Source organism: Galleria mellonella, unplaced genomic scaffold, assembly GCF_026898425.1.
Source record: "Galleria mellonella isolate WM207_F2 unplaced genomic scaffold, CSIRO_AGI_GalMel_v1 utg96, whole genome shotgun sequence".
Classification (NCBI taxonomy): domain Eukaryota; kingdom Metazoa; phylum Arthropoda; class Insecta; order Lepidoptera; family Pyralidae; genus Galleria; species Galleria mellonella.
This window is the reverse complement of record NW_026442179.1, coordinates 294,451-320,186: the sequence shown is the minus strand read 5'-3', so window position 1 is coordinate 320,186 and position 25,736 is coordinate 294,451. Positions and strand designations below refer to the sequence as shown.

At 31.0% G+C, this 25,736-nt stretch overlaps 1 protein-coding gene across 1 annotated transcript; it reads right to left on the bottom strand.

Annotated features, from left to right (window-relative positions):
- Positions 1 to 972: 972 nt before the first annotated feature.
- On the bottom strand, positions 973 to 25,411 carry LOC113522048 (tetraspanin-2A). The gene is made up of 5 exons (XM_052902782.1): positions 25,220 to 25,411; positions 8,594 to 8,791; positions 6,822 to 6,998; positions 2,050 to 2,235; positions 973 to 1,570 (listed from the first exon to the last, which is right to left on the bottom strand). Exons 1-5 carry the CDS (start codon positions 25,319 to 25,321, stop codon positions 1,469 to 1,471), a joined length of 765 nt encoding a protein of 254 aa, XP_052758742.1. The 5' UTR covers positions 25,322 to 25,411; the 3' UTR covers positions 973 to 1,468.
- Positions 25,412 to 25,736: the final 325 nt, after the last annotated feature.

Below are 25,736 nucleotides of genomic sequence, written 5' to 3'. Positions count from 1 at the left end.
GTATATACATATGTATGATAAAAAATGATTAGAGCGATTGGTTTAGTACATATTAAAGTGATTTCATAGTCAACCTAAGTGACCAAATACTAGTATATAACATGAAAATAAATTTATTATTGTTTTTGTTTTCTATAAATGCTACATCGAATACATTTTCTGTGTTACTTATTAGTCTGTTTTCCTCATTTGTCGCGAGAAATGGTCCATATGTTTCGTTGAATTACCTTGTTATATGTGACAAACAATACTGGTCGACATGTATGTGAGTTTTTATTCCACATTTATTTTTCTTTTGTCCAGTGCTCGGATAATATTATTTTTCCAATTTCCATAATGTATTTCAACATCTATAGTATTTTGTAAATTTGAAAGTAATTTGATGTTCCAGTATAGCTTTTATGTAGATCCTTTGAAAGAGAAGGAAGCATTCGAGAAAGTGAAGGATAGGATCGCGAGCAATCTTATGATCAGCCATAGGCTACCCCATTTTCGACTGTATTACACTGCAAATATTACTAATTGTATTTATTCAGCTATATTATTTAAATAAAGCTGAATATAAAGCTTTCAGTCATTTTCTCTAGCTATTGCTTTGGTCGAAATAAGTGAACGTCTCTATCCTTTTCCTAATTCTCCAAGTTTTGTGTAGCCGTGCTATGAGCATTCTTTCGTCAGTTTACTGCATTCGTTAATAATTTTTAGAACGCGTTAAAAGTACGCAATAATGTCTATAAATAAAAGAAAGTTGTGCCAGTTAAATAATTTATAACTTCAGAACGGCTGAACGATTTTGATGAAAATAGAGAAAAATATTTAAGACTGTTATTAAAAGAAATTACGAGCTATATTATTGTATAAAGAATGACTGTATTTTAGGGAAACATGTATTTACTGTATTTTTTGTATATACTATCTTTATAGAGTAAAGTTTTTAATTTTAATTATATATGTACGAAATAAAAAAAAACGTTGTTAAAAATATTTCTATTTATTAAATAACCAAATATCTTATGTCAAACGGTGGTTATAGTAGAAACAATAGAATAGATAAAGCAATATATTTTTCTCACTACCTATTCATTACACGTAAATCGCCTTAATTTTACAATCTCTTGAAATCCCACAGCTGGAATTAGGTTTTTTATAATGTTTCTTCTTGAGAGGGGATTGTGCATTATTATTATTATTTTTTACAACACAGGGGGCAAACGAGCATGCGGCTCACCTGATGGTAAGTGATTATCGCCGCCCATGGTCACCCACAACACCAACGGCATTGCAGGTGTGCTGCCGGCCTTTTAAAAGGGAATATGCTCTTTTCTTGAAGGTTATATTCTTCTTTACATTACATGATTATCACATAACAATAATAATAAAATTATGAATTTACAATGTATTTAAAATAACTTGATTATAAATTTAAAATTGTTGTCTTAATTGTAATATTACACTACGCACGTTTACACTAATCATCATATGGGTTTCCCCTTAATCTACTTTTTTCTCCGATCTCCTTTTCTTTATTCACTGCTTGAATAAGGATCAGAGACATGACAGCGTTGATTACCTGTAAAAAATTAATCAAATTATATTATATAATATATATATATATATATATATATATATATATATATATATATATTTGCTGAGATTATTATTTTACTCAATAAGCAATCACTAGATGACACTGCAGTATATCAAATTGCAAAAGTATACAAAAAACTATTGTTTTTTATGTAACTTAGGTGTAAGGTAAACAGTTTTGAGCCAACTGACAGCCTATCTGATGGAAAATGTTAACCGTTGCCTATAGACATGAATAGTACCATGGATATCACAAATACACTATGACATTTATGGACCGTTTCTGTATGTCATTGCTTATATGTCACTGCCATATTCTATCACTGAAACCGAAACATAACTAAGCAAAAATAGTTATTTCACAGTTGAAATATACGAAGAAGGACAGAGGTAATTCTGTATACAAGTTTTGTACAATGCCTCTCTCTATCTATAGTTTACTATATTATACTTAAAACTTACAGAAATCATGCAAGAGGCGAGCACGATGCCAGCCAACCATCCAGTCTTTCCTTCGAGGTACCAGGTCATCTCATCAATGCAGCCATGGAAGTATGCGTTCCCGGTTACGGAATCACGGCACTCTGATGGAAGTGGTTTGTTATAGTTGATGTAGTCCATGGGGCCGTCAGCACCACAGCAGCCAATCTGCGAAAATTGGAGCTAAATAAATGCTACTAATACTTATTAATTTTTATTATCCTACTAGTAATACAAAATTGCCGTACAGTTCTGGCATAGAATGGGTATCCCTTGTTTTCTCGTAGCCGATTTAAAGAACTTTATGGGCAGCCGGGTTACATTCCTTAAAACATCACCAAAGACTAACTGCTGTTACCAACCTGCCGGCCAAGCGTGGCAACTACTGACAAAGCTCCCTTTATGGGGAAGGCTGATGATTATTATATAATTGATAGTTTGTAAAGATGTCTACGCGTTTTCCGAGGTATGGGTGCGCGTATCTTGAGTAATAAAGTATTTTTGTAATAACTATTATAAAAATACTATATAATTTGTAAGTACTATGATATTTGAAAAATATACGATTTTTTTTTATATTAGGGTCATTTTACTGGATTTATATATGATTTTTTGGTTATGCTAAATAGATGGTTGTACTCAATTTTGTTTACTATATATATACTATATATATATATATATACATATATATATATATATATATATATATATATATACTATATATATATATATATATATATATATATATATATATATATATATATATATATATATATATATATATATATATATATATATATTATAGTTATTTGCTTGGGTACCTCTGTCCTATTCGTATTTCTACTGTGAAGCAGATGTGTTTGCATGGCTGTGTTTCGGTTTGAAGGGTGGTATATGGCGTGAATTTACAGGATACAAAGGAATAACACCTTAGCTCTCAGGAATGGCAACGCATGGGGGTATCATGGGCGAAACAGTATACTCAGTTATATCCATGGTGCTATTCATGTCTATAGGCGACGGTTTCCATCAGGTGGGCCGTCAGCTTGTTTGTCATTCTAAGTTACATAAAAAAAATATAACAGTAATTATTTTCAATTTAATTTAATGAGGGATTCTTATTATTTACGATCTATTTATTTCAATGACAAACGTTTGATCTTTCATTCTATTTTAATTGAAGAATATTTTTTTTTACATGTAAAAATTTCTATATTTTGTTTCCTTTCGACAAACTATTCATGAAAAAGGGAAACAAGAAACGGGTCACATCTAACGAAGCAAACACCAAAACGCATTTGTAGAATGGACAAATGGCGTCGAAGCTGTCGTTTACAGAGAATATAGGGTTGTCAAGTGATTAATGCAATCGCAAATAATGTATTCAAGCAATTTATATGATAACCTTTTCATCAGATTATTTTTAGTTTCATTAAAAATAATAATTAAATTATAATTTGATCATGTTAAAAATCATTAGCTTATTAATTTTAGAAATTTAATAACTTATTTTAGAATATTTTAAACGATTTCAATATTGTTTTATTAAAATATCTGATTTTATAGTAGTATTGATCGATTCATTATGAAGGTACTTATTTATCTAAATTATTCGCGTGATACAAGTCGTCTAGGACCATCCTTTATGGCAGTCTATGAGAAAGTCCTATGTTCAGCAGTGGACAAATGATGACGATATGATGATTCGTGTGATAGAAGACCAGATGCAATCCTTACAATAATGGATATAGAATTATACAGCGCACATATTCGATTTATGTATGTACTGCACGTACTAAGTCGCTTTGTCCAACTTAGTCAAAATAACTCTTTCAATTAGGCTTAGGTAATCTCGGTATCTCTCTGATACCTATATATTGGGTATCTGGACATTGATGGAGAAAAAATAGATCATCATCCATTTCGTTATCGTCCATACTCATCTAATAGCTATATTAATTTAGATCGGGTTCTTCATTTCAGATATTTCAGTATTATATATACAGATGACGATATTTAATGTTATTGGGCTAATATATTTTGGAATCTCCACATAAGTATTTTAGTTTCATTTATTTCTAATTCATTTATTAATTTATAAACTAAATTATGTGGATAATAATTCAATATTACATTCCTAATTCCTATTTGTTAAATTATATAAAAATTACCATCTAATTATATATGAGAAACTCTTTGCTTACTCTATAGGTTATGTAAACATGAGTAGTCATGTTAGGTTCCCTATAGTTATTTCTATATTGAGATTCCATATATTAATTTCTATTTTTATGTATCTTTATGAGTATAATATATGTAAATTATATACATTATACTCGTAAATACTAAACAACGCTGTAAAACGACATCAATACGTTTCAGAATATGAATAAATTTTTCCCCCGACTTTTATTAACAGACTTGTTTGTGGTTCCCACTGTATGGGTTATATGTGAAAGTATGTACATTATGCCTGTCAGGCGGACAGTGGTAACTTTAGACGAGGGATGAAAGGTTACTGACCTTTTCAGTTGTACGTTCGTGGAGTTTAGGTAAGCAATACTCATATTTTAAGTAAGTGATAATACCCAGTGAGTGATGAAAGTAATTTGTTTTAAAGAGTTTCAGATAAAACTTTGGAATATAGAGATCAAGAGAATATTACTATTTAGCTATGTTCATAACGAACACAGATCCAAAGTGTTTTGTGATTCGTAATGATGAAGACATTTTTCCTACCTTGCAGACTATGATGTTCTTGAATAGACTCCTAAAGCAAATTATTTTGTGGAATACATATATAGTAACGACAACCCTACGGTAAATTGATAATATTCTATTTAAATGATCGTATTAATTTACGTCTTCTATAAATCATAAGTCATGAAGTGCATCTCTAAAATTTATAAAATTTAACATAGTAAAAGGAAAATCATTGTCTTACAACCCTAATAGAACAGACGTATTCCGGGTCGAATATTCGGCACAGTGGTACTAATCAAATGGCCTCGTGTGGCACGTACTGTGTCCGATTGAACACAGCTCCAATCATAAACTCTCAGAGTCGATACTGTGTTTAATATGAGCTGGTTTCATGGCAAATCTTCGTAGACTGTCGAGATTGTTAATTGGCATGATATATCAAGTTCGATAGGTTATTATTATTTCAGCTGTTAATTATCCACTGCTAAATATAAGCCTTTCCCATAAGGAGAGTTTTGCTAGTAGTTGCCAGTAGATGATAGATAAGAAATTAGTTAAATTGTCTTTGTGGGAAATATTAGCAAGCACAATGCACTTAGAAAAAATTCTGTTTGCTACGATACTTTTATGTACAAAACAGTAATTGGTAGTATCAACAGCGCATAGGTTTTTGTTTCACTTAAGACTGTAAATTGTTTTTTTATTTTATATTATGTCTTTATCAATTAACACGCACGTTTGTTTTAGATTTTATTACAAAATATTTAAACATCTTTACATATAATAATATTCACAATATTAATTAGGCATTAAGATTTCTGGCAACATATTAGGAATGTCGTAGCCGTATGTATGTAAATTTATAATTTTTTGCATGTCGACGTGAGATAGTTACCGGTTTTCGTAAATAGAACGTTAGTATGATTGGTGTAGTATATTTTTAAAAATATAACTATGTAACTATAACAAAATCTTCACGATAGAATATGTGAAGGGAGTATCCACGTGGAACATGCCTGAAACTCTCATATCTTATACATGTTACTGTAAAACGGTTTGGGTAACGATACAAAAATGATCATGTTTTTATAAAATCCTCACAATTACTTCAGTAAATCCTAAGTTTTACTGGAAAAACTTTAAGGACTTTACTGGAAAAGATTTACCAATGTGCGGGCTTTTACAGTAACATGTATACTTCGTTAAATTTATTTAAAAACACTTTTTTTACTTTAATTTGGAGTACCGAATAAAGTGGTGGCCCACGATCCACCTGATGGAAAATGGTACCATTGTCTATAGACGTGAACAACATAATTGCTTTGAGCAATCAGGGGAAATCCTTATACATTTGATTAAAAAAATCAAACGTTACTTTTTTTGTAAAAGCACCTATCATCTTCATCTTTGCGCTTCGTTCCTATGAGGTTGGATAACATAAGGGTAATTTTGATTTTTGTAACCTATTATCAATTTACCAAAATTATCAGGTTCTCTTTGATCTCATCGAACCTCATTTTCGAAAATAATCTTCCTATCTAGACAGTAAGTAATTGAATTGGTTACTCGTAACGCCATTACGAATTAAATTTTGGACTGAAAGAATTTAGGGACGTCGTCGATATAATAAATAAAAGATTAGATTAGACAGTTAAGTATATGAGTAAATGTCCACTGTGGAAAATTGAATACAGAGGGAGTGGCGTTTCAATTTATTGTGGACTTTGAAAGTGAACACAAAGGATTTTCCAAACAAAAGATTCTTAAAACACACTCGCTCTGTTTACTTATAATGAAGTAGGCAAACATATTTGAATACAATAAATAAGCAAAATTTAAGACTTACCTATAGAACTTACTGAAAACCAAAACAATATTAGATTTTAAAACTACAAAATATTTTATTGCGATTTTTAAAGTATTAAATTATTTATAGTATTTTCTTTAATTAGGTAGATACAACACTAACTAATCTGTATGTAAATATAGACTAGCTAGTGTTCTATGTATGTAGTCTGATGTAGATCAGCGTGATAATAAATACAACTTACCCCTTCCTGAACCATTCTTAAGATAAACTTGCTCCCTTCGTGTTGGGGATTGTGGATCAGCCTCATGATAATGTCTTTGATAAGAGGCTGTATACTGGAATCGTATGTGGAGAAATCGAGAACTACGCAAGATCCAATTAGACCAAAAACGAAAGTTGCTATTTGGGTGCCAATATACTGTAAATAATAAAAAAAAATACATGTCAATATAAAAAAAAAATTATGTAATAAGTGTAATTACCGGTGACTTTGTCTGTCTAATCGTAAAAGTAGTCAATGTACTTCATTATCCTAAACTGCGTGTATACTAAACTTTATGACAATCGGTTGAGCTGTTAAGGCGCCACGACATAACAAATGAACAAATAAATGGTTTAAAATTATGTTCAACAAAAAAAAATAGACTTCAATTGTGGCAAAATTAATTTGATTTTAAAAGTAAACCACTGAATCAATTTTGATAACATTTCTATGGAAATAATTTGTAAGTATATCCTTTCAGATCCCAATGGGTCAATGTCAATGTGCAGCGGCTTAGCTGACCCCATACGCAAATAAAATATAAGATACGATATCATTTCAGATAAAAAAAGGATTTTCCGAATCGATTCATAACTAACAGAGTTATGAGGCAACAAACATAAATATAACAAAAACCTCCATATTTTCGAAATCGGTTGACAAATTAGCTTTCACATCCATACTGTTTATTTAAAATTTTTTTTATTTTTTGTGTTTTCCGTTGCATTTGTTGTATTTATAATGTGTACTTGTAAGAGAAGAGAATTAACATAATCATTGTGTAATTGTTTACTTAAATTATGAGTATAAATATTTATTTGACTCTTCTGTCAGTCGGATCAACAATCACGTGGCCATGTCGAACCTGGTCAAAATTTCAAAATAATTTTAAGTAAATGATCATATATTATTTCTATTTTAAATGATAAAATTTATAAACACAGTGTTATGTGGTGCTGAAATGAAATATTTTCAATTAAATTTAGAAACTAGTCAAACAACCCAGACAATTACATGTGGAATTTTGATAAATTTAATCAAATACACCTCTGAAATAATTTTGTAACACTATTTACAGACGTACATACTAGTAATGTAATTAACGTAGGTTAATCTCAGCTAGTCCACGTACGCCTTAGTAGGTGGATGGAAATTAGATTAGATGTAAATATATGTGTAGTGTATACATATAAATTTGACTCGTGTATTCATTACGTAATTAATATCAACTTTTGGGGGGAAAGGATTGTTGGTAATGGGTATTGTAGTAATATCAGGTCGATCTCCACGTAGTTTTTCTTTGGAGACCGTCGTGCTTTATTTCTTGTTGAATTTATTACGATGGGAGTGAGCTGCTTTCATCTTCACCTATCATCTCTCACTGGTACCCCGCCAACGTATACTGGTAGCGCAGGTGGGGTTCCCATATCATTTTCAGCTGACTTCAAAAAGAATATCGTTCTCAATTCGAATACGTTTTTTTTTACATTTGTTACTTCATAACTCTAGTTCTAAATCAATTTCATATTTTATGAAATTATTATTACAACAAATATGTAATCTATATGTACTTTTCTCAAAGATTCCCAAAGAGTGTTGACGTCAGGCAGGCGGCCGATCGTAAAATTATAAGCCAAATCTTTTAGTAATATGGATAAAAATGTATTACTTCGACCCCAAATAATAATTAGGATAAGGGTAGGAAGATGATGATGATGATGATGTAATCTATATGTAAATAAAATATTTACCGCAAGTAAAATCGTAGTGTTTTCCGTAATAGCTGCACCGCAACCGATGAAAGACACCACCATTACGATCAATGAGCCGATTAGAATGATGTACACCCCGATAAAGTATTTTTGGAGCTCCAAGATCCTCATCCATTCGTTGAAGCCAGGCTCGAAGCAGATCCATAGACAAAGAGCGAATATAGATACGCCGAATAACTGAAAATAAAAAAAAAAGTCATAAATATTAATATTAGTAATAAACTGCATATCTATATGCATGCTTGTTGTACATATATATAATAGTTGTCATTGCTAACTTTAATTAAATCGCATATCTTTCATGTTGTGTTAACAAGTTTTAGGGTATCAATCTTGTCCAATGTCTTGTATGTCTATAATTAATCATGTAATTTTTTTTTATACAACTTAGAATGGCAAATAAGCTGACGGCCCACCTGATGGAAAGTGGTAACCGTCGCCTATAGACATGAGCAGTACCATTGACATAACAGAGTATACTGTTACGTCCATGATACCCCCCATGCGTTGCCATTCCTGGGGACTCAGGTGTTATTCCTCTGTACCCAGTAAATTCACGCTATATCCCACCCTTCAAACCGAAACACAGCCATGCAAACACAACTGTTTCACGGTTGAAACACGAATGAGACAGAGGTACCATTATTTATTACATTTTTTATTGTTATCTGTTGTGTATTCCAAATCAAATGAATAAATATAGAGTTGAAATCATAGGAGTTGCAAAATTTGCATATTTAGATTTTTTCGCAAAAATATACATAGTTATTTTTATTATTTATGCGCATTTATTTGTTATATATTTGGTATTATAATTTGACTATAAGCAAGAATATTATAATAATTTTATATTTTAAAAAAGTTTCGTAAATATACATTATATTTTAATGTAACAACAATCGGTTTAACTTACATGTAATTAGATCGAGAAAGCTCAGCGAGTCGAGGCGCGTTACAGCTGCTTATGATTAAGGATTATGAATTGATCCAAAAACTAATTGAGCTTTCTCGATCTAATTACACGTAAGTTGAACTGGTAGTTACTACATTAAAAGTATAATAATATATGTTAGTTATTTTTTTTACATACTTCTATATTTTTATACAATAATTAAAAACCAACTTTGGAATATTGACAGGATTTACTATTGTTTAGATCTCAAATCTATTGGCTGTACAAGTAAGCTTGTACAACAGTTTTTAAAATGTTAAACACATTGCTCTATTTTTTGTGGGCTGGTTGTAAAATATTTTTATAGTATACAATTCTTTTCCAATTCTTCAAAGAGAACGAAGTTATCTTTCGAAATTCAATCTAATTGCTATATGTACGTTTATAGAGTGTACAATTTCCAGCTAGCAAGAAGAAAAACTTTAATAAAATTTAAAATATTTTAACATAAAATTCATGTAACGTTTTGTATTTCTATCTAGATGGAGCAAGAATGCATCCACATCTTTTAATTGCTGCAATAAAATAAATAAATATCCTCACGACTATAGTTCCAAATTGAGTAGTCAGAAGTATTTGTAGACTGGTATTATTTAATCCAAAATTTGATAAGCCCGTGACATGGAGCTAGTCTGCTACTGTCAGTTACTTATTGATAAATAAGAACTAAATTAAAACAATTGTAGAGAAATCCATGTTAAATACATATTAATAAAATACGACTACTAATAATGTTACCTATCTTATTATTGTATATAATACTATACTATCCCACTGCTGGACACTAGGAAGATATAAGAAGATATTACTCTATCATAACCGTGGTAGCGAGATAGTTTGGTGGTTTTATTTCGAATATTTTTTCTTTTGCATTATTCCCACAGATTTTATGATGTCTTTGAGATGATAGGTTAGCGGTGATACATTGTACTCTACTCTGTTATTCTCTTTACTCTGTTATCACGAAGAATATATATATATATATATATATATATATATATATATATATATATATATATATATATATATATATATATATATATATATATATATATATATATATATAATTACTTCTCTCCATCCAAAGGTTGCTTGGAAGAGATTGCTCTTAGCGATAAAGTCGCCCATTGTTTTCTCATTGTAATTATTTCTTGTAATTAGGTATTATAAGTTATATATTATATTTATAATAAGTTTACTATTGTAATCTTTTGGAGGAAACAATAAAGAGTATCTATTTATCTATATCTATCTATATATATACATATCACGTATACTTATTTTTGAAGACGTGTGAAAAGCACTTAGTGGACCGGTATAGTGCGATCAACAATTGAGAGTAAATAATTAATAATTATCTTTTCAGTTACGATTCTTGGTGGTTCCAGAATGATGTGGTACTATAATAATATAAAAAAAAAATCGCGTAGTATATCGAAATTCACGTGAATAATAATTGAAGGAATATATAATATTTTTTTAATAACTCTAAAACCGATAAAGATATCTCTGTGATGGGAACTAGTAATCGAGATGGTGTAGTACTGTAGTCTAAAAGTTTTATAACCTCATTAATGCTATAAGTGTGCCATCAAGTTTTATATCCGACGAATATCTAGCGATTGCCGAATTCTTGTAATAGCTTTGTTTTGCCTCCCAAATAGAGGGAGATAAAAGGCAAGTTGGTAGTAATAATATTTTCTGACTAGGTAAACTATGCTATACAGGATGTGAATGTTTTCATAATAACATATACATATTTGTTATTGAAGTATTTGTCGACAATAATGGTCTATAAATGTTTTTATTGGATTACCTATTTTAGGATATTATTAGGAGTAGACCTACGTTTATTTATTTATGAAACTTTGAATTACGAGGGATAATTTGGTGTGCATACATAAATTTTTATATCTATAATTCTTTGAAATATTTTATATTTATATATATATATATATATATATATATATATATATATATATATATATATATATATATATATATATATATATATATATATATATATATATACACAATATTATAATGTTTGTTTATAAAATCTTAAACAACTTTTTTTACAAGATTCAAAAATTCTGGAAACTTTTCTTATTTTAGATCTAATTCAATATTTTAATTTGTGGATATTAAAATTTGTTGATCATCGGTAGTATAGGTTGTTGTGTTTTTTTTTTTATTTTCAATTATTATAAACTGCAGAGCAAACAGGGGTTGATATTATTATAACAGATTTATATATATTTTTTTTTATTTATATGAATCGCAGAAACACTCTGTATACGTGACAAATTATGGCACATCTATTCAGTGGCAAACTTCCGTTCCTTATTCAAACTTTTACAATATTTAACCTTTCATGCCAGTTCTTTGTTTGTAATAGACTTTTGTTTTTCATAGCTCTAGGGACGGTGGAGCAATTGGTTCAGTGTATTAACAACCTAAATAAGTCCTGGATGTTACGTCAAGTTTAGCACAAAGGTACTATACAAAACAATGTTTTCGACCTTTCCTAGTGTTTAGAATAAAGATTATTTCCATAGAAATTACTAGATAACAACTGAGTACTCAAGAATAACACTCCATCAGGGTTACCATGGCCGACATAGTTTATTAAAAAAGTGTATTCCGTAAAGTTGACCATAATTATATCACATTCCATTAGGTGGACCATCGGTTTTTTTTGGCCTTCCCGTATGTGCTAAGTTAGGTAACCTGTCAGTGAACTCGATATTTGTTTTTATATAAAATGGTGATCAACAGTTTGACATAGTGGAATATACACATACCATCATTAATCCGCATCTATGATGGTAAACGGTAACTGTAGTCTTGGAACTCTTATAATATTCACGTTGAAATATAAAATATTATTAAAAAAAACATGTTTTTTTGTTTCAAAAGACTACAGTACGGCTTTTCAAAAAAGGGGGTAAAGAGTTTTCTTCAAAGTCGACAATACGCGCGTAATGTGCCTGGTATTGCAGGCGTTCATGGGCTACGCTTATCATCAGGTAGTCCGTATGCTTGTTTGTCACCTCAGTGGTATAAAACAAAATATCCGAAAATTTTGATTCTTTTGTAATAATAGGAACCTCTAGATTACATTAATTTCAGTACTATTATCTATCTATATTCTTAGTTATTATTATTTACAATAAATAAACAAAAATCATTCACTCACAACAATATAAATTTTATCTCAATACGAGTCCAGGGATATTCGATTCGAGAAAAGCTTTTACTTTGCTATTGATAACAACGTTACAATATATTCCATGCCATTCATAAGACAAACAGAGCATATCCATACATCATTAGAACTGCAAGAGTAGGGTTCGCAATCCATTAGCGTTTTGCACGCGGAATCAAAAATAGAACGGCTATGTAGTAGGGAAATTAAAATGTTAAGTGTAACAGTAGGTCATCTTTACTAATATTATATGGCATGAACCAATCACTATGCAATTTGATACACACGTTCTATTTGAGATGGAAAAGTATATAGGCTACTTTTTACCCTGGTCAGTGAATATATCAAGGTCACACGAACGATATCGCGGGTAATAGGTAAATTTGCTCACTAATTTATAATTTATATTTGTAAATCACCATGTCTTGGTAATCTCTTATGGACTCCTGCGGTACAGATTCGCCTAGTGCGGGGTCCAATGTACTCGCGCTGTAAATTTCTAGTAATTAATAAATAAATAAAATAAATAGGTAGTACATAATAATAGTATTAAATATATTTCAGGAGAGGTATAAATTCACTAGAATTAAGGATGTACGCTCTGGGAAATATTTTGTTGAATTGTTATTCTTGTAAAGTTGTTAAGTAAAACTAACATTTAGTTTGCTTTGATTGTTAATTAACTAATCATCATGTACAGTAAACGAAAACAGTGTACAAATTTCATTAATCACATACTCGTATATAAAATAAATTGGATTTAAATAGAGATTTATATATTGCACCGAAAATAGCTTTCAAAATTTAAAAATAAATACAGTAAGCAAAAAATACACTAACAGAGTAAAATAAATAAATTTAATCTTAATCAAACTAGTAAATGTAATCTTTAATGTAAACTTATATTATCAATTCTTGTTCTATGTTAGGGAATCCACGTGCTCGCGATGAATGTGTCACATAAAACCGCAGTCGTATTCATGTCCGTTCTATTTATAAACCTCCGTTGCTCGGTGAAATGATACGGAAAGTTGACTTCTATGTTTGGTCGTGTTGGAAAAATCATATAATACGTGTAGTTGACCGGCCATTACTGCTTGAATTCACGTAGATACAGGCTCCAGCGATGATGAATGGCCGACTGCGGCCGATGTTGACTAACTAGCGAATTTACAGGGAAATTGTCGTTGATACCGCTGTATGAATATATGTATGTTGGGAATTAATGTGCCCACACTAAATGACATAATTGGTGTTATTAACAAAAAAGTTAGAGAATACATATGTATTTTAAATTGTTTGTATGTAGGTACTTGTTTAAGGGTTTAAGAAACCTTTTTTTTATTTAGTATATAAAATATATTGTATATATAATATGTACATGTCCATTATATAAATGTCCATTAGACTATATGAGTTATACTTTTTGTTGATATTTGAACTGATAACATAAACTGATAACATAGTAGATATAATGATAACGTGCCTGTGTTTGAATAATTCACTATATGTCTCATTCATATGACTCACATATTATAATTCAAAAAACACTTTAACCACAGCAAAGTTCTCGTAAACATTATTTTCAATTAATCAGTTTTAAAAAGGGGAGCTATTTATTTGACTTAATTATGTGAATTGGCGTATTTTACAATATTTTCGAGGTGAGGGCTGTGGGGACTTAAAAAACACATATGACAAACACTTAGACATTAGAAGCTTTGTTCGCGTTCTTGGGTGGGTATCATACGATCTGGGATGGACTAATCTTAATAAAACCAATAGAGGTCAAAATAATAATTTTTATTTTGACGAAATTTCTTTCGTCTGTTTGTTCTGTTTGTGTTTTATTTTGATACGTCATCTAGAAATGGTCATTTCAATTAGTTTGTTAGTTCAGAAAACCACGCGTACTAAGTAGCGGGTAAAAAGCTAGTAACAAGCAAAATAATAAAGAAATCAAAGTGTGTAACAATTATTACAAGGAAAAGTTCCAAAATATTTTTTTTTTAAAATGAATTAGTCTAATTAACGTAACTTCTAATTATAATTAAAATGTAATTTTAATATTCCCAAGTCATGTAACTCTCTTTTAGAAGTACAATCGAAAGGTCAAATATGATTGAAAGGTCAAATTGTGACTTCTAAAACAAAATAATGTTTTAGTAGAACAAACTTTCATCAGAATATTATATATAATTACAATAACTGCGTCGTGATTTATTCTTGAAATGAATATTTGCTTTATAAATATTTGTAATACTAAACAGCTGGTACTGAATTAACTTATGAAAGTCGAGTATTTTTGTTGAATAGTTAAATAATTAACATTTACAATTCAACAGTGGATTATGAATGGCGGAAATTATAATAATGTTGATGATAAAAATTTATTTTATATTTCATAGCTTGGAAAGATGTCTTTCCAATTAGGTTGAGGAGAAAAATGTATGTGGTTCAGGGTTCGAAATTAACTTTAAAACATGTTGTGACGTTCACTCTGCTGTTTGTAAAATTTTGCAAATTATATATAACTAGCTTTTACCCACGACTTCGTCCGCTCGAATGGGATATAGATAGATAGATAGATATATTCTTTATTGTTTCCTCCAAAAGATTACAATAGTAAACTTATTATAAATATAAATAATTACAAGAAATAATCACAATGAGAAAACAATGGGCGACCTTCTGATATGTTCATTGATTGGGAATATACATGGCGTATATTCATCTCCATAACATATGTATATACCAAATTTCATGGTGATCAAGTCGTTAAAGCGCTATAAAATGACAAAAAAACTCACTTTCATTTTTATCTGTAAGGATAAGCCTATACAATTAGCAATATTTACAGTTATACTTCTTCAGTGGTAAACAGATCGACTAAGAAAAACGTTTTTCTAGGAAAAAAAAATATATATGCACTTGATTTTGGTATTACATTTTCTTACAGAATGTTTATAATATCTTACATATGTACTTTCTCATAATGTGAAGAAAAATCTACGAATCTAAACTCGTCTGTCTTAGAATTTAATATGAAAGAAAGAAGATATATACTTTACATTATTAACATGCGTTTTTCATTTTTATTTAGCTGTATATAAATTTTCTTATATTTTTTTTTATTCACTCCATATAACATTTTTAAAGTACGTCCCCCTATTGGGGAAGCAAAAGACTGACTTTTTTTAGAATGTTAAAAATTTATGACGTCGTAAAAAGTAGCACGACGCTCGTTCGCGAGCCCGCGTCGTACGTACGAATATGACGTTACAATGTAGACACGTGTAATATATTGAAATTGGTACATTGTTCATCTCATAACCACGTATCTGAGTCTATTAAAATAAATATTAACTTTAATTAAAAACAATCTTACTGAAAGTTTACAAAGGGTTCATGTTGACAGAGCTCACAGCGAGGCACTTAATAAAAGAAGCCGGTATAAGATTGAGAAGGGAGTTGTACTACGCGCGCCCCTAGAGTTCTGTACTGTTGAAAGTTAAATAAAAAAAACGAGAAGCACAATTGACAATCTCGCGGTGTATTGATTTAACACATAGCTTCGCCATTCAATAACGCGGGTTCGATTCTAATATTTTTGAGTTGGTTTTATGTTTATTTGAAATGATTACGGAATTTTATTTATATTGTACGTCTTTATTTTTTATATTATATATTTACAGGTCGTGTGGTCCCGGCATAGAATAGGCTACCCCTTCCTTTCCCGTGGATGTCGTAAAAGACGACTAAGGGAGGGAGAGAGATGGACGACAGCGTCCTTTTTAAACTATCTCTGAAGCTTAATTGCGGTTGCCAATCCACCTGCCAAGCATGGCAACTACTGGCAAAATCCCCCAATGGGGAGGCTTATGTTCAGCAGTGGATAGTTAAGAGCTGTTATATGATGTATGTCTTTAATATAAAAATATCACGTGTAGTAATTGTTTAATATTTATGATACAAACTGTTTAGATTGGAACTAAAAGACGCTGTGTGGTATATCTAAAGCTTTATTTCATATTAAGATTTTCCTTTTATTTTCGCTAAATAAATTTTCATCTAAGGAAAACAAAAATTTATTTACATATTGTGAACGTAACCCTCAGTTTACAAGTACGACTCATCCGTTATATTCATTTTACTTCGTTAAACCACAAAAGACTGTGAAAATAACATTCTAAGTGGTCGCTATTTAAAACTTATCATTTCGAGAACGTCTCGCCTACCCTCAGTAGCAGCCGTCAGTCTCGGTACCCATTGTATATCCTCTGAGACACCTGCAAAGCTGGAATAATAAAGAGTTTTACAACGTTTCAAAATGGGACTTTTTCGCGCAATTCAACCGCAACGTGCACTTAAGGGATTTGAATATCTTATATGGAGGGTTTTTATCTATTCTACGCAAGTCGCGATTCGCGACCGGAATGAATTCATCTTATTCACTCTCATTATATTAATATTCCAAGTAACGGCGGTAGGCTCGCCCACTGCCACGTTGGATTTTAATGTTCGGCGAAATGTGGGTATGTATACGAATATTTACTCAACTCGAATACTTAATTAACGTTACTATAATTAAAGATTGTGTTACACAAAAAAATAAACAAAATTTAGTTGTGGCAGAATCAATTATTTTGGTTTAAAAACTGAAGTATAGAACCAATTTTGATAAAATTTATACGGAAACAATCTGAAAGTATATCCTTTCAGATAAAAAAAAAAGAATTTTCCAAATCGGTTATAAATCGATGGAGTTAGGGAGAAACAAACTTAAAAAATACCACAGATTTGAGAATGTTTTTGAAGTCGGTTGAAAATGAGAATAGTAAGCAAAATGCTGCTGAATTATTTTTTATTATTGTTGATACTGGCTGTGCTAGGGGCAGATAAAAATTAGCCCATATACGCTACGTGTATGCTATTAATTTACGCAACTTGGAACAAAAACCAGCTGTCAGCTTATCCGATGAAAAGTGGTAACAGTTGCTTATATCATGTAATTTTCACGACATAAGGCGAAAGTCTTAGATTTCGTCGTGCATTTTAGTGATAAAAGAAAAAGCAGGATCAAGATGTGTAGTTCTTGTTAAATTGTGTAATCAGTATTCCAATATACATAATAGTTAAATTATAATAAATACTAAGGTAAATTATGTAATGCAATACCAAATAGAGTATATACTAGAGATAATATAATTTGAGATAAATTACAAAAAATGCCTAAGATCTTTAAACCACAAGATCCAAGAATATGAAAATAATGTTTCATGCATTTATTGGTCGCAATAGTCACTCATTGTATTTGATAATTTAAATATATGTACCAGAGTAAATATATGTGATATGAGGTAGAATTTTTAGCAATGATATCTACGACGGTATTGATAACAATATCTGTATTTATACTATATAGGGAAAAAATTTGACTGTTGATTTGTTTGTAATGGATAAACTCAAAAAGTACTCAACTGATTTTAAACATTCTTTCATTTATAGAAAGCTATAGTACCTGCGAGTATAATAGGATATATATATTATTTTTGAAAATTTTATATGTGTGAAACCGGGTCAGATCGCTAGTGGATGTAGGATAGGATGGGATAGGATGTAGGATAGTATGAAGTCGATTTTCAAATCTTCTTATAATCACCGCCGTGGTTAATTCGTATTGAATTCGTTAGATGGGTCAATTAAGCTGACTTCATCTCATTATCGAGTGAGGGATAACGAGAGTAAGCCAGTGCCTTCTATGTTCATTCGTTTAAAAAAATATAACATTATTCGTCCCGTGATAAATTCTAAAAGAAAACTTAAAAAATCGTACTGCGAACAACATCGGGAGAACAGCTAGTTTTTAATAGCTTTAGATTGTCTGCAGTTTAAAATGAACGCAGTAAGAGTGGTAAAACGAAAAAACTCTTGCAAAATGATAAATTTAAGTGAATGCAAACGTAGCCGTAGTGCAGCCAGTGGAAAAGAGGGCTTTTATAAGATCGAAGGCTTTGTCTGTGTGTATATTTGTCTATACCATTGTAGCTCTTAAACGTATATTCTAATTTAAATGGGTTTTTTTATTTAAAACATTTTAAATAGTGTGATTTTTAGTTAAGAATATTTGGTTAATATTTGACTTGAAAAGTCGACTTAAATGAAGAAAAGAGAATGCATTTAAAAACGGATTTGGGACCAGAATAGATGAAATTACATTATCAAAATTGGATTGTATGTACTAAAATTACAAAAAAAATTTACTTGTTTAGATATATACAATAATAAAGTAAGTTACGATTTGCCTTCTCTATATGAATTAACACGTAGAATAAAATTTATTTCAATTGCTTACAAATCGAAATCATACGAGTAGAACCGAGTTCTTTAAGGAAACGCCCAACGACTTAGCCCCGCTCGTCGTTTACAGAGGAGATTGCGGGAAAATAAATTTCGTAAATGGAATGAGACGAGTCAGCGAGTAAACTGGAATTTGAGCGTTGAGTCCCCTTGTTTCGTCGCGTCAAAGATTTTTTTCTTTTGATGTCGGCCTCCGGATATGTACGTCATTTACATACATATTTATGACTGAAGAAACGTCTCGGGTAATTACATTTTTGAGTTTTCTTCTTAATAATGTCACTTACCTACCTTTTTCATTACCTATACGTAAAATGTCATTGAACATTCTTTAAGTAGAGTGAATAATCTGTGTTGGAAATTACGAATAGGAATGATTTCTTATAAAAATAGAAGCTGGAGTAAATTCCATTATTCGAAACGTCTCTAGACGTTATCCTTAACAGGTAATCCTAGCGTGAAAAACTCAGGTATGTTGCTATGAAAATAATTTATTTTAGAATAGAATAAAATAAAGTACTGCATTAAAAGTTAATATTTTATAATATGAAGTAGTATCTATGTATAATATGAACTTAAAATTTATGTAAATGTGTGAAATTTTGTAAGAAAGTAGCTTGCTAATCTAACACTATATGTAAAACAGAATACTTACGTATATCTACAATAAAATAATTAAACTCATAATATAATGCATTCTACTACAACCGTAATTATATACATATCCACTTTATGAATATAAGAAAAGATATTACATATATAAAGTATATATAATTTAAGTAAATAACGTTCTAGAATCTTAAGATTCGACAGAAGTATTTGCAGATCCAAATCAGATGCTGCAAAAGTAAATACCTTCGGGCGAGCAATTAAAATCTGTAGTTCGATTCCAGTTCATTTGGTCAAGATTTCACACAAGGGCGTCGCGGCGCTCTAATGGAAGCCAGGCTATTCGTCTTGGCGTAAATCCAAAAGTCAATTATCGAAAACCCGCTCCGGTAACTTCAGCAATTATTCCTCATTTGTGCTGGAACACCTTAACGAGTGAGGTTTGAACGACACTTGACTTTCTGTTGCTCGACGAATTTGGCATTCGCGTACCTTGCAGCTGACTACGTAGTGTTCTCTCGAGGTGCTTCAGGTTTAAAGTGCTCGTTATTTATACTCTTGGGCGTAGAAACGGGTTATTTTTTAATTAATATCATCGTTATTTTAAATATTGCTCGCTGCTGAATAAATCGTAGAACTATTTAAACCAATAATGTGCTTCTGGTCATACCAATAAATCAGAAATTTTCAATTATACTAAACTGGAGGTTGTTTAAAGGAGGTTGGTGCTGTTTAGAACTCAATTTATAAAAAAAATTATACAAGAAGAACAAGTGTTCTCGTTTTAAAAGATAAATTTGGAATTCTATTAGGCGTGGTAAGAATACCTTAGTTTTACTTAAAGACATTTTTGGAAACACTTGTATTATTTTTCTATTATTCTATTAGTGTTGTAATAGAAAGAGTTTATTATTGATTTTTTTACATGATTTGTTGACAGCGTCTATCGTATAGGATATATAGTAAGAAGGAAAGAGTGAGATGATTGCATGTGTTGTATGAGCTGTTCATATTAGAAGATTAAATGGTTCATTTGGACATTTGGACATTCTTGGTTCGTTCGTAAAGAGACCAGTGTTTTAGTTTTTTCATTATTTCAGCCATTATCCGTCCATTGCTGGACATAGGCCTTCTACAAAGACTGCCATAAGGAACGGTCCTGAGCTACCTGCATCCACTAATTTAAATTAGTGGTGGTCGTCCTACACTGCATTTGCCCGTACGAAGTCGCCACTCAAGAACCTTTCTTTCCCATCAGTTGTCGGTTCTTCGAGCTAGCTAGCTGTGACCAGTCCATTGCTACTTCAGCTTGTTTATCCTTCGGGCTATGTCGGTTACTTTTACAGTTTATATCATTTACTTGTCAAAATGTACGTATAAAATATATAGAAATCAATTCTTATGGGATTACAGTCACTATTTCAATCACTACTTATGTGAGAATCAGTTGAAGATATTATTCTTCAAATTATCTTCTTGTGTACTAACAGCTAACGTAATAAACGATTAATTAACTGTGTGCGTAACTGCCGTTTAGTCCGGCAAGTTGTGGGCACCGAGCGATTTACTGCCGCCGCCACGTGCCTCTAATGTCTCTTTACGATAACTTGTTGTTTAATATAACATGTAACAATATATTCATCAAGATGTTTTATATATATATATATGTATATAAAACATCTTATATATATATATATATATATATATATATATATATATATATATATATATATATATATATATATATATATATATATATATATATATATATATATATTTATATAGTAGCAATTATATATTTAATAAAAGTTCTAAATTTACGACTACGAATCGAACCATGAATTTCTTACACAAAGAAACCTGTCTTCCGTCGTATGATTATATTACCAATATATCTTATTCAGATACGCCGAACGTCTGAATCTATTTGAATGAATTTTGATATATTGGTGAACAATGTCCAGAATTTGCAATAAGATGTTTAACATACTTCGCGCTGGAAAGGCAAAGACTACAGCTAGTGATAACATAGAAATGGAATTAATTATTTATTAAGTCAAAGTATAGAATTACTTCTTATATCGCCGTGTGCTCCTAGTATAGAATGGGCTACCTCTTCCTTTCCTTCGTAAGAGACAACTGACGGAACTTAATGGTCAAGGAATGTGCAGTGTTTCAGTCGTCAGCGCAGGTCTCTTAAAATATCATCAAACCCTATCTGTCGTTGCCAAACCGCCTGCCAAGGGTGGCAACTACTGGGAAAACTCCCCCTTATGGGAGGGGATATATACAGCAGTGTACAGTTGACATGATGATAATAATGATATAATAACTTGAAATCAGATATAAAATGTATAGTATTGGGGTGTCATTGGCACTAAAGGCTACAGTAAAAATCTAATGGCAAAGGTTTTTTAAATAAGTACAAAAACATATACTAAAGTACATTATACTCTAGCTGAAGGATAGCAGAACGAGGAAAAGCAAATTCTCATACCAGTAGAAGAGCATAATAGGAGTAAAATAATATATTCATTCAAACAGAGATCGAATACTAAATATGAGTAACGAATTATAATGCAATATAATAAGTCATCATCATTATAATATCATCCGTTAACTGTGCATGGGGAGGATCTTGGGGGGATAATAGAAATATAAAGATAAAAGGGCCAATGAATCAACTAGGTATAACATGTTTGGTAAATGCGTGTTGGTAATGGCATTTAAAAAAAAAATGCTTTACATTGGATTTGGTGACGTTTTAAAAGTGACGTTGCTGTCCACCTTTCGCCCATTAAGTTTCCTTAGTCGCCTCTTAAAACATTTATGGGATTGATTATTCTATAAATCATTAGTACAAAATTAGCAAACTTTTGCTCATCTTGTTCACAGAAAAAGATAATGGCATGATAATAGAAATATAAAGATAAAAGGGCCAATGAATCAACGGAATCATATAACGGAAGTACAACCTCTTTAACACTGCGTACGTTTAAATTCAACAAGAATGTTATATATTTCTATATGAATCATGATAATGACGATATAGTAGTCGGAAAACAGGGCATGTATCTAATCTGAGTTTTGATAAGAATTGTACATGCATAGTCCTTATTTCTGATTATTTCGTATGAAAATTGTGATAAACGGTAATTTAATAATTAATAAAAAAAAAATGCTTTACATTGTTACGTATTGAACATAAATGTAATGATTTTATTATCATCATCGTCATCATATTAACCGTTAACTGTTTACTGTTGGGGGACAGCGAAAGGGATTGTTAGTAATGGAGTTGTCACTGAGAATCCCATTGCTGAGAGTCGTAATTAATCCAACTGCCCAAAATTTGGCCATTCGAAGATAGCTCTCTTGCTCGATTTTATTAGGCGGTACGTTATGATCCTCTAGTAATGGCTCTAGAACATCCATCAGAAATGGTTAAGACGAAGTTATTGAAGAATGATGATGGTGCATTAAAAGCGAAGACGGAAACACCTTCATAAATGATTATAAAAATGTTGGTGAAATTGTGAAGATTATACATCAGATGTTTTAAATGCAAAGTCGATGAGACGAAGAAACCTATTATATGTTTTAAATGCAGAAAACCTGGACATAAGAGCCCTGATTGCCCTATTAAAAAGGTAAAAAAGGCAAATATGTCAAAAATTGAACAAAACATAGAAGATACAACAGATTGCTTGTCAGAAGTCGCGGTTCTAATCGACTCTGGAGCATCGGGACATATGACCCTAAAAAATTATCGTTCTATAGATAGTGGAAGCATAACTGTAGCAAACGGACAAAAATTGCCAGCTGTGGGTATTGGTGAATCAATATCGTGGTATCAAAAATAAATAATGTTATTTATGTTCCTAGATGAATTCATCATAAAAATGATGGGCTAATAACTGACCTGTATTCATTCTCATCTATCACCCTTCACTGGTGCTCCGCCAGCGTACCTCGTTAGCGTAGGCGGGGTTACCATACCAGTTTCACCCATAAAAAAAAAAAAAAAAAACTGTTTACTGCTGAACATAGGCCTCCTCTATAAAGAGAGTTTTGACAGTGGTTGCCACGCTTGGTAGGTAGATTAGCAACTGCAGTTAGGCTTTGGTGGTGTTTGAAGAGGGACGCTGCTGCCTATCCCACTACTATTTCCTTAGTCACTTTTTACGATACTCACGGGATGGAAAAAGATGGTCCAGTCTATACTGTGACCACACGGCAAATATAATGATGTTTATATTACTAAATATAATATAAAGTTTAGGTTTTATATTACTAAATATATAATATAATAAAGTATGATTATAACATCATAAGTTTATTTGAATATTGATCAAACACTGTTACTATACAGCACAAATATCAATTGAAATAGATATCACAACTATATATACTTGCGTATCAAGTTTTGGTCCTAAATTAGACTCAATACAATTAGATTATTTCTGGTTAAATTGCGATTCGGAGTTTCGAGAATTGAAGATAAGAGAATAGACAAAAACAGCTTTACATATTCGAAAGGGTTTGCTATGGAAGGGTATTCGCTAATCAATAAAATAGCTTTTGTAATATCACGACAAATAGTTCGGTTGTAACACAATTGGTTTTTATATGACGATTGATGTACTTGTAACGTCTATCTCTTTGTATATCTATGTGGTAGCAATTTGTGCGACTCGCTTGGATAATTCTCCACTATCCACCATCTTATTTATGTGATATGTATCTTTATTTATGTAAAAAATAAGCTGTTATCGGCAGGAATAAACAATAGCATGAACATCATAAAATATTATATGCCAATCATGCGTTGCCAATCAAATATTTTGTTTATTGGTACAATGTAATTTGAACATCTATCCAGCCATTATGTCATCATCATATAAGATTTTTGTTAACTGTTGTAAAAACCTATAGTCGTTTTTATTAATGTTCTATAATCAAAATATTAAATACAAAAATATAACAATATAATATTTTATGACAGTTGGCTGTTCTCTTCTAAACTTCACATAATACATACATTTTTATTATTCATCCAACTGAGCTTATTATTTTCAACATTCACACGATTGAAAACGTGTTGGCAATCGCAGTTAGGCTTTGGTGAGGTTTTAAGAGAGATAGTTGCTTATCCTTTGACCATTAAATTCTCATAGTCTCCTCTTACGACACTCTCAGGAAAAAAAGTGTGGGCAATTTAACCACACAGCTGATTCTACCCAGTATTCAATGCAATGCATGAATTGTGTATCAAACTGAAATTATTACTAAGTATTACTTGATGAAACTTCATTATAGCTATTGATTTTAAATAATATATTATTGGAATTATCAAGATATTGCTGTTTGCCAGCAATTGATAAAACGGTGATAGGTACCTATCCATTCGAGTCATGCAAAAATACCACAGGTAAAAACTTTTATAAGATTAGTCACATTAAATTTGGTCACTCACCCACAAAACCACATTGAAGCACATCAGCGTATACCTGACGCAATAAATCTGATTGTCCAGTTTAGAGGCTGTTGTCTTGTTGATTCCCTTACTACCATCCATTTTGAAAAATCACATCCACCAACAACACAATTTCAAAATAATTCTGTGCGTTCGTTTTTACACTCGATCGAGGACTGGCTGGTTATCGTAGATAAAAGAATATGTAGCTAGGTTATCTTTGTTTGCTCTGATAAATAAAAGATAAGTTTATGAATTGCCACACCTGTTTATTTATGTGTACTATGCAGCGAAAAAATATTAATTACAAAACATCATGACTGAATGTGTGATCACCATATTTAGTAGTATATATTTTTTTATGCAACTGAGAATCATCTGATGGAAAGCAGTAATCGTCGCCTATCGACATGAATAGCACCATGGATATAACAGAGTATGCTGTTTCGCTTATGATACTTATACACGATAATATACATAAACATATTCTTTTAACGATAAATAATTGTATCAGTGT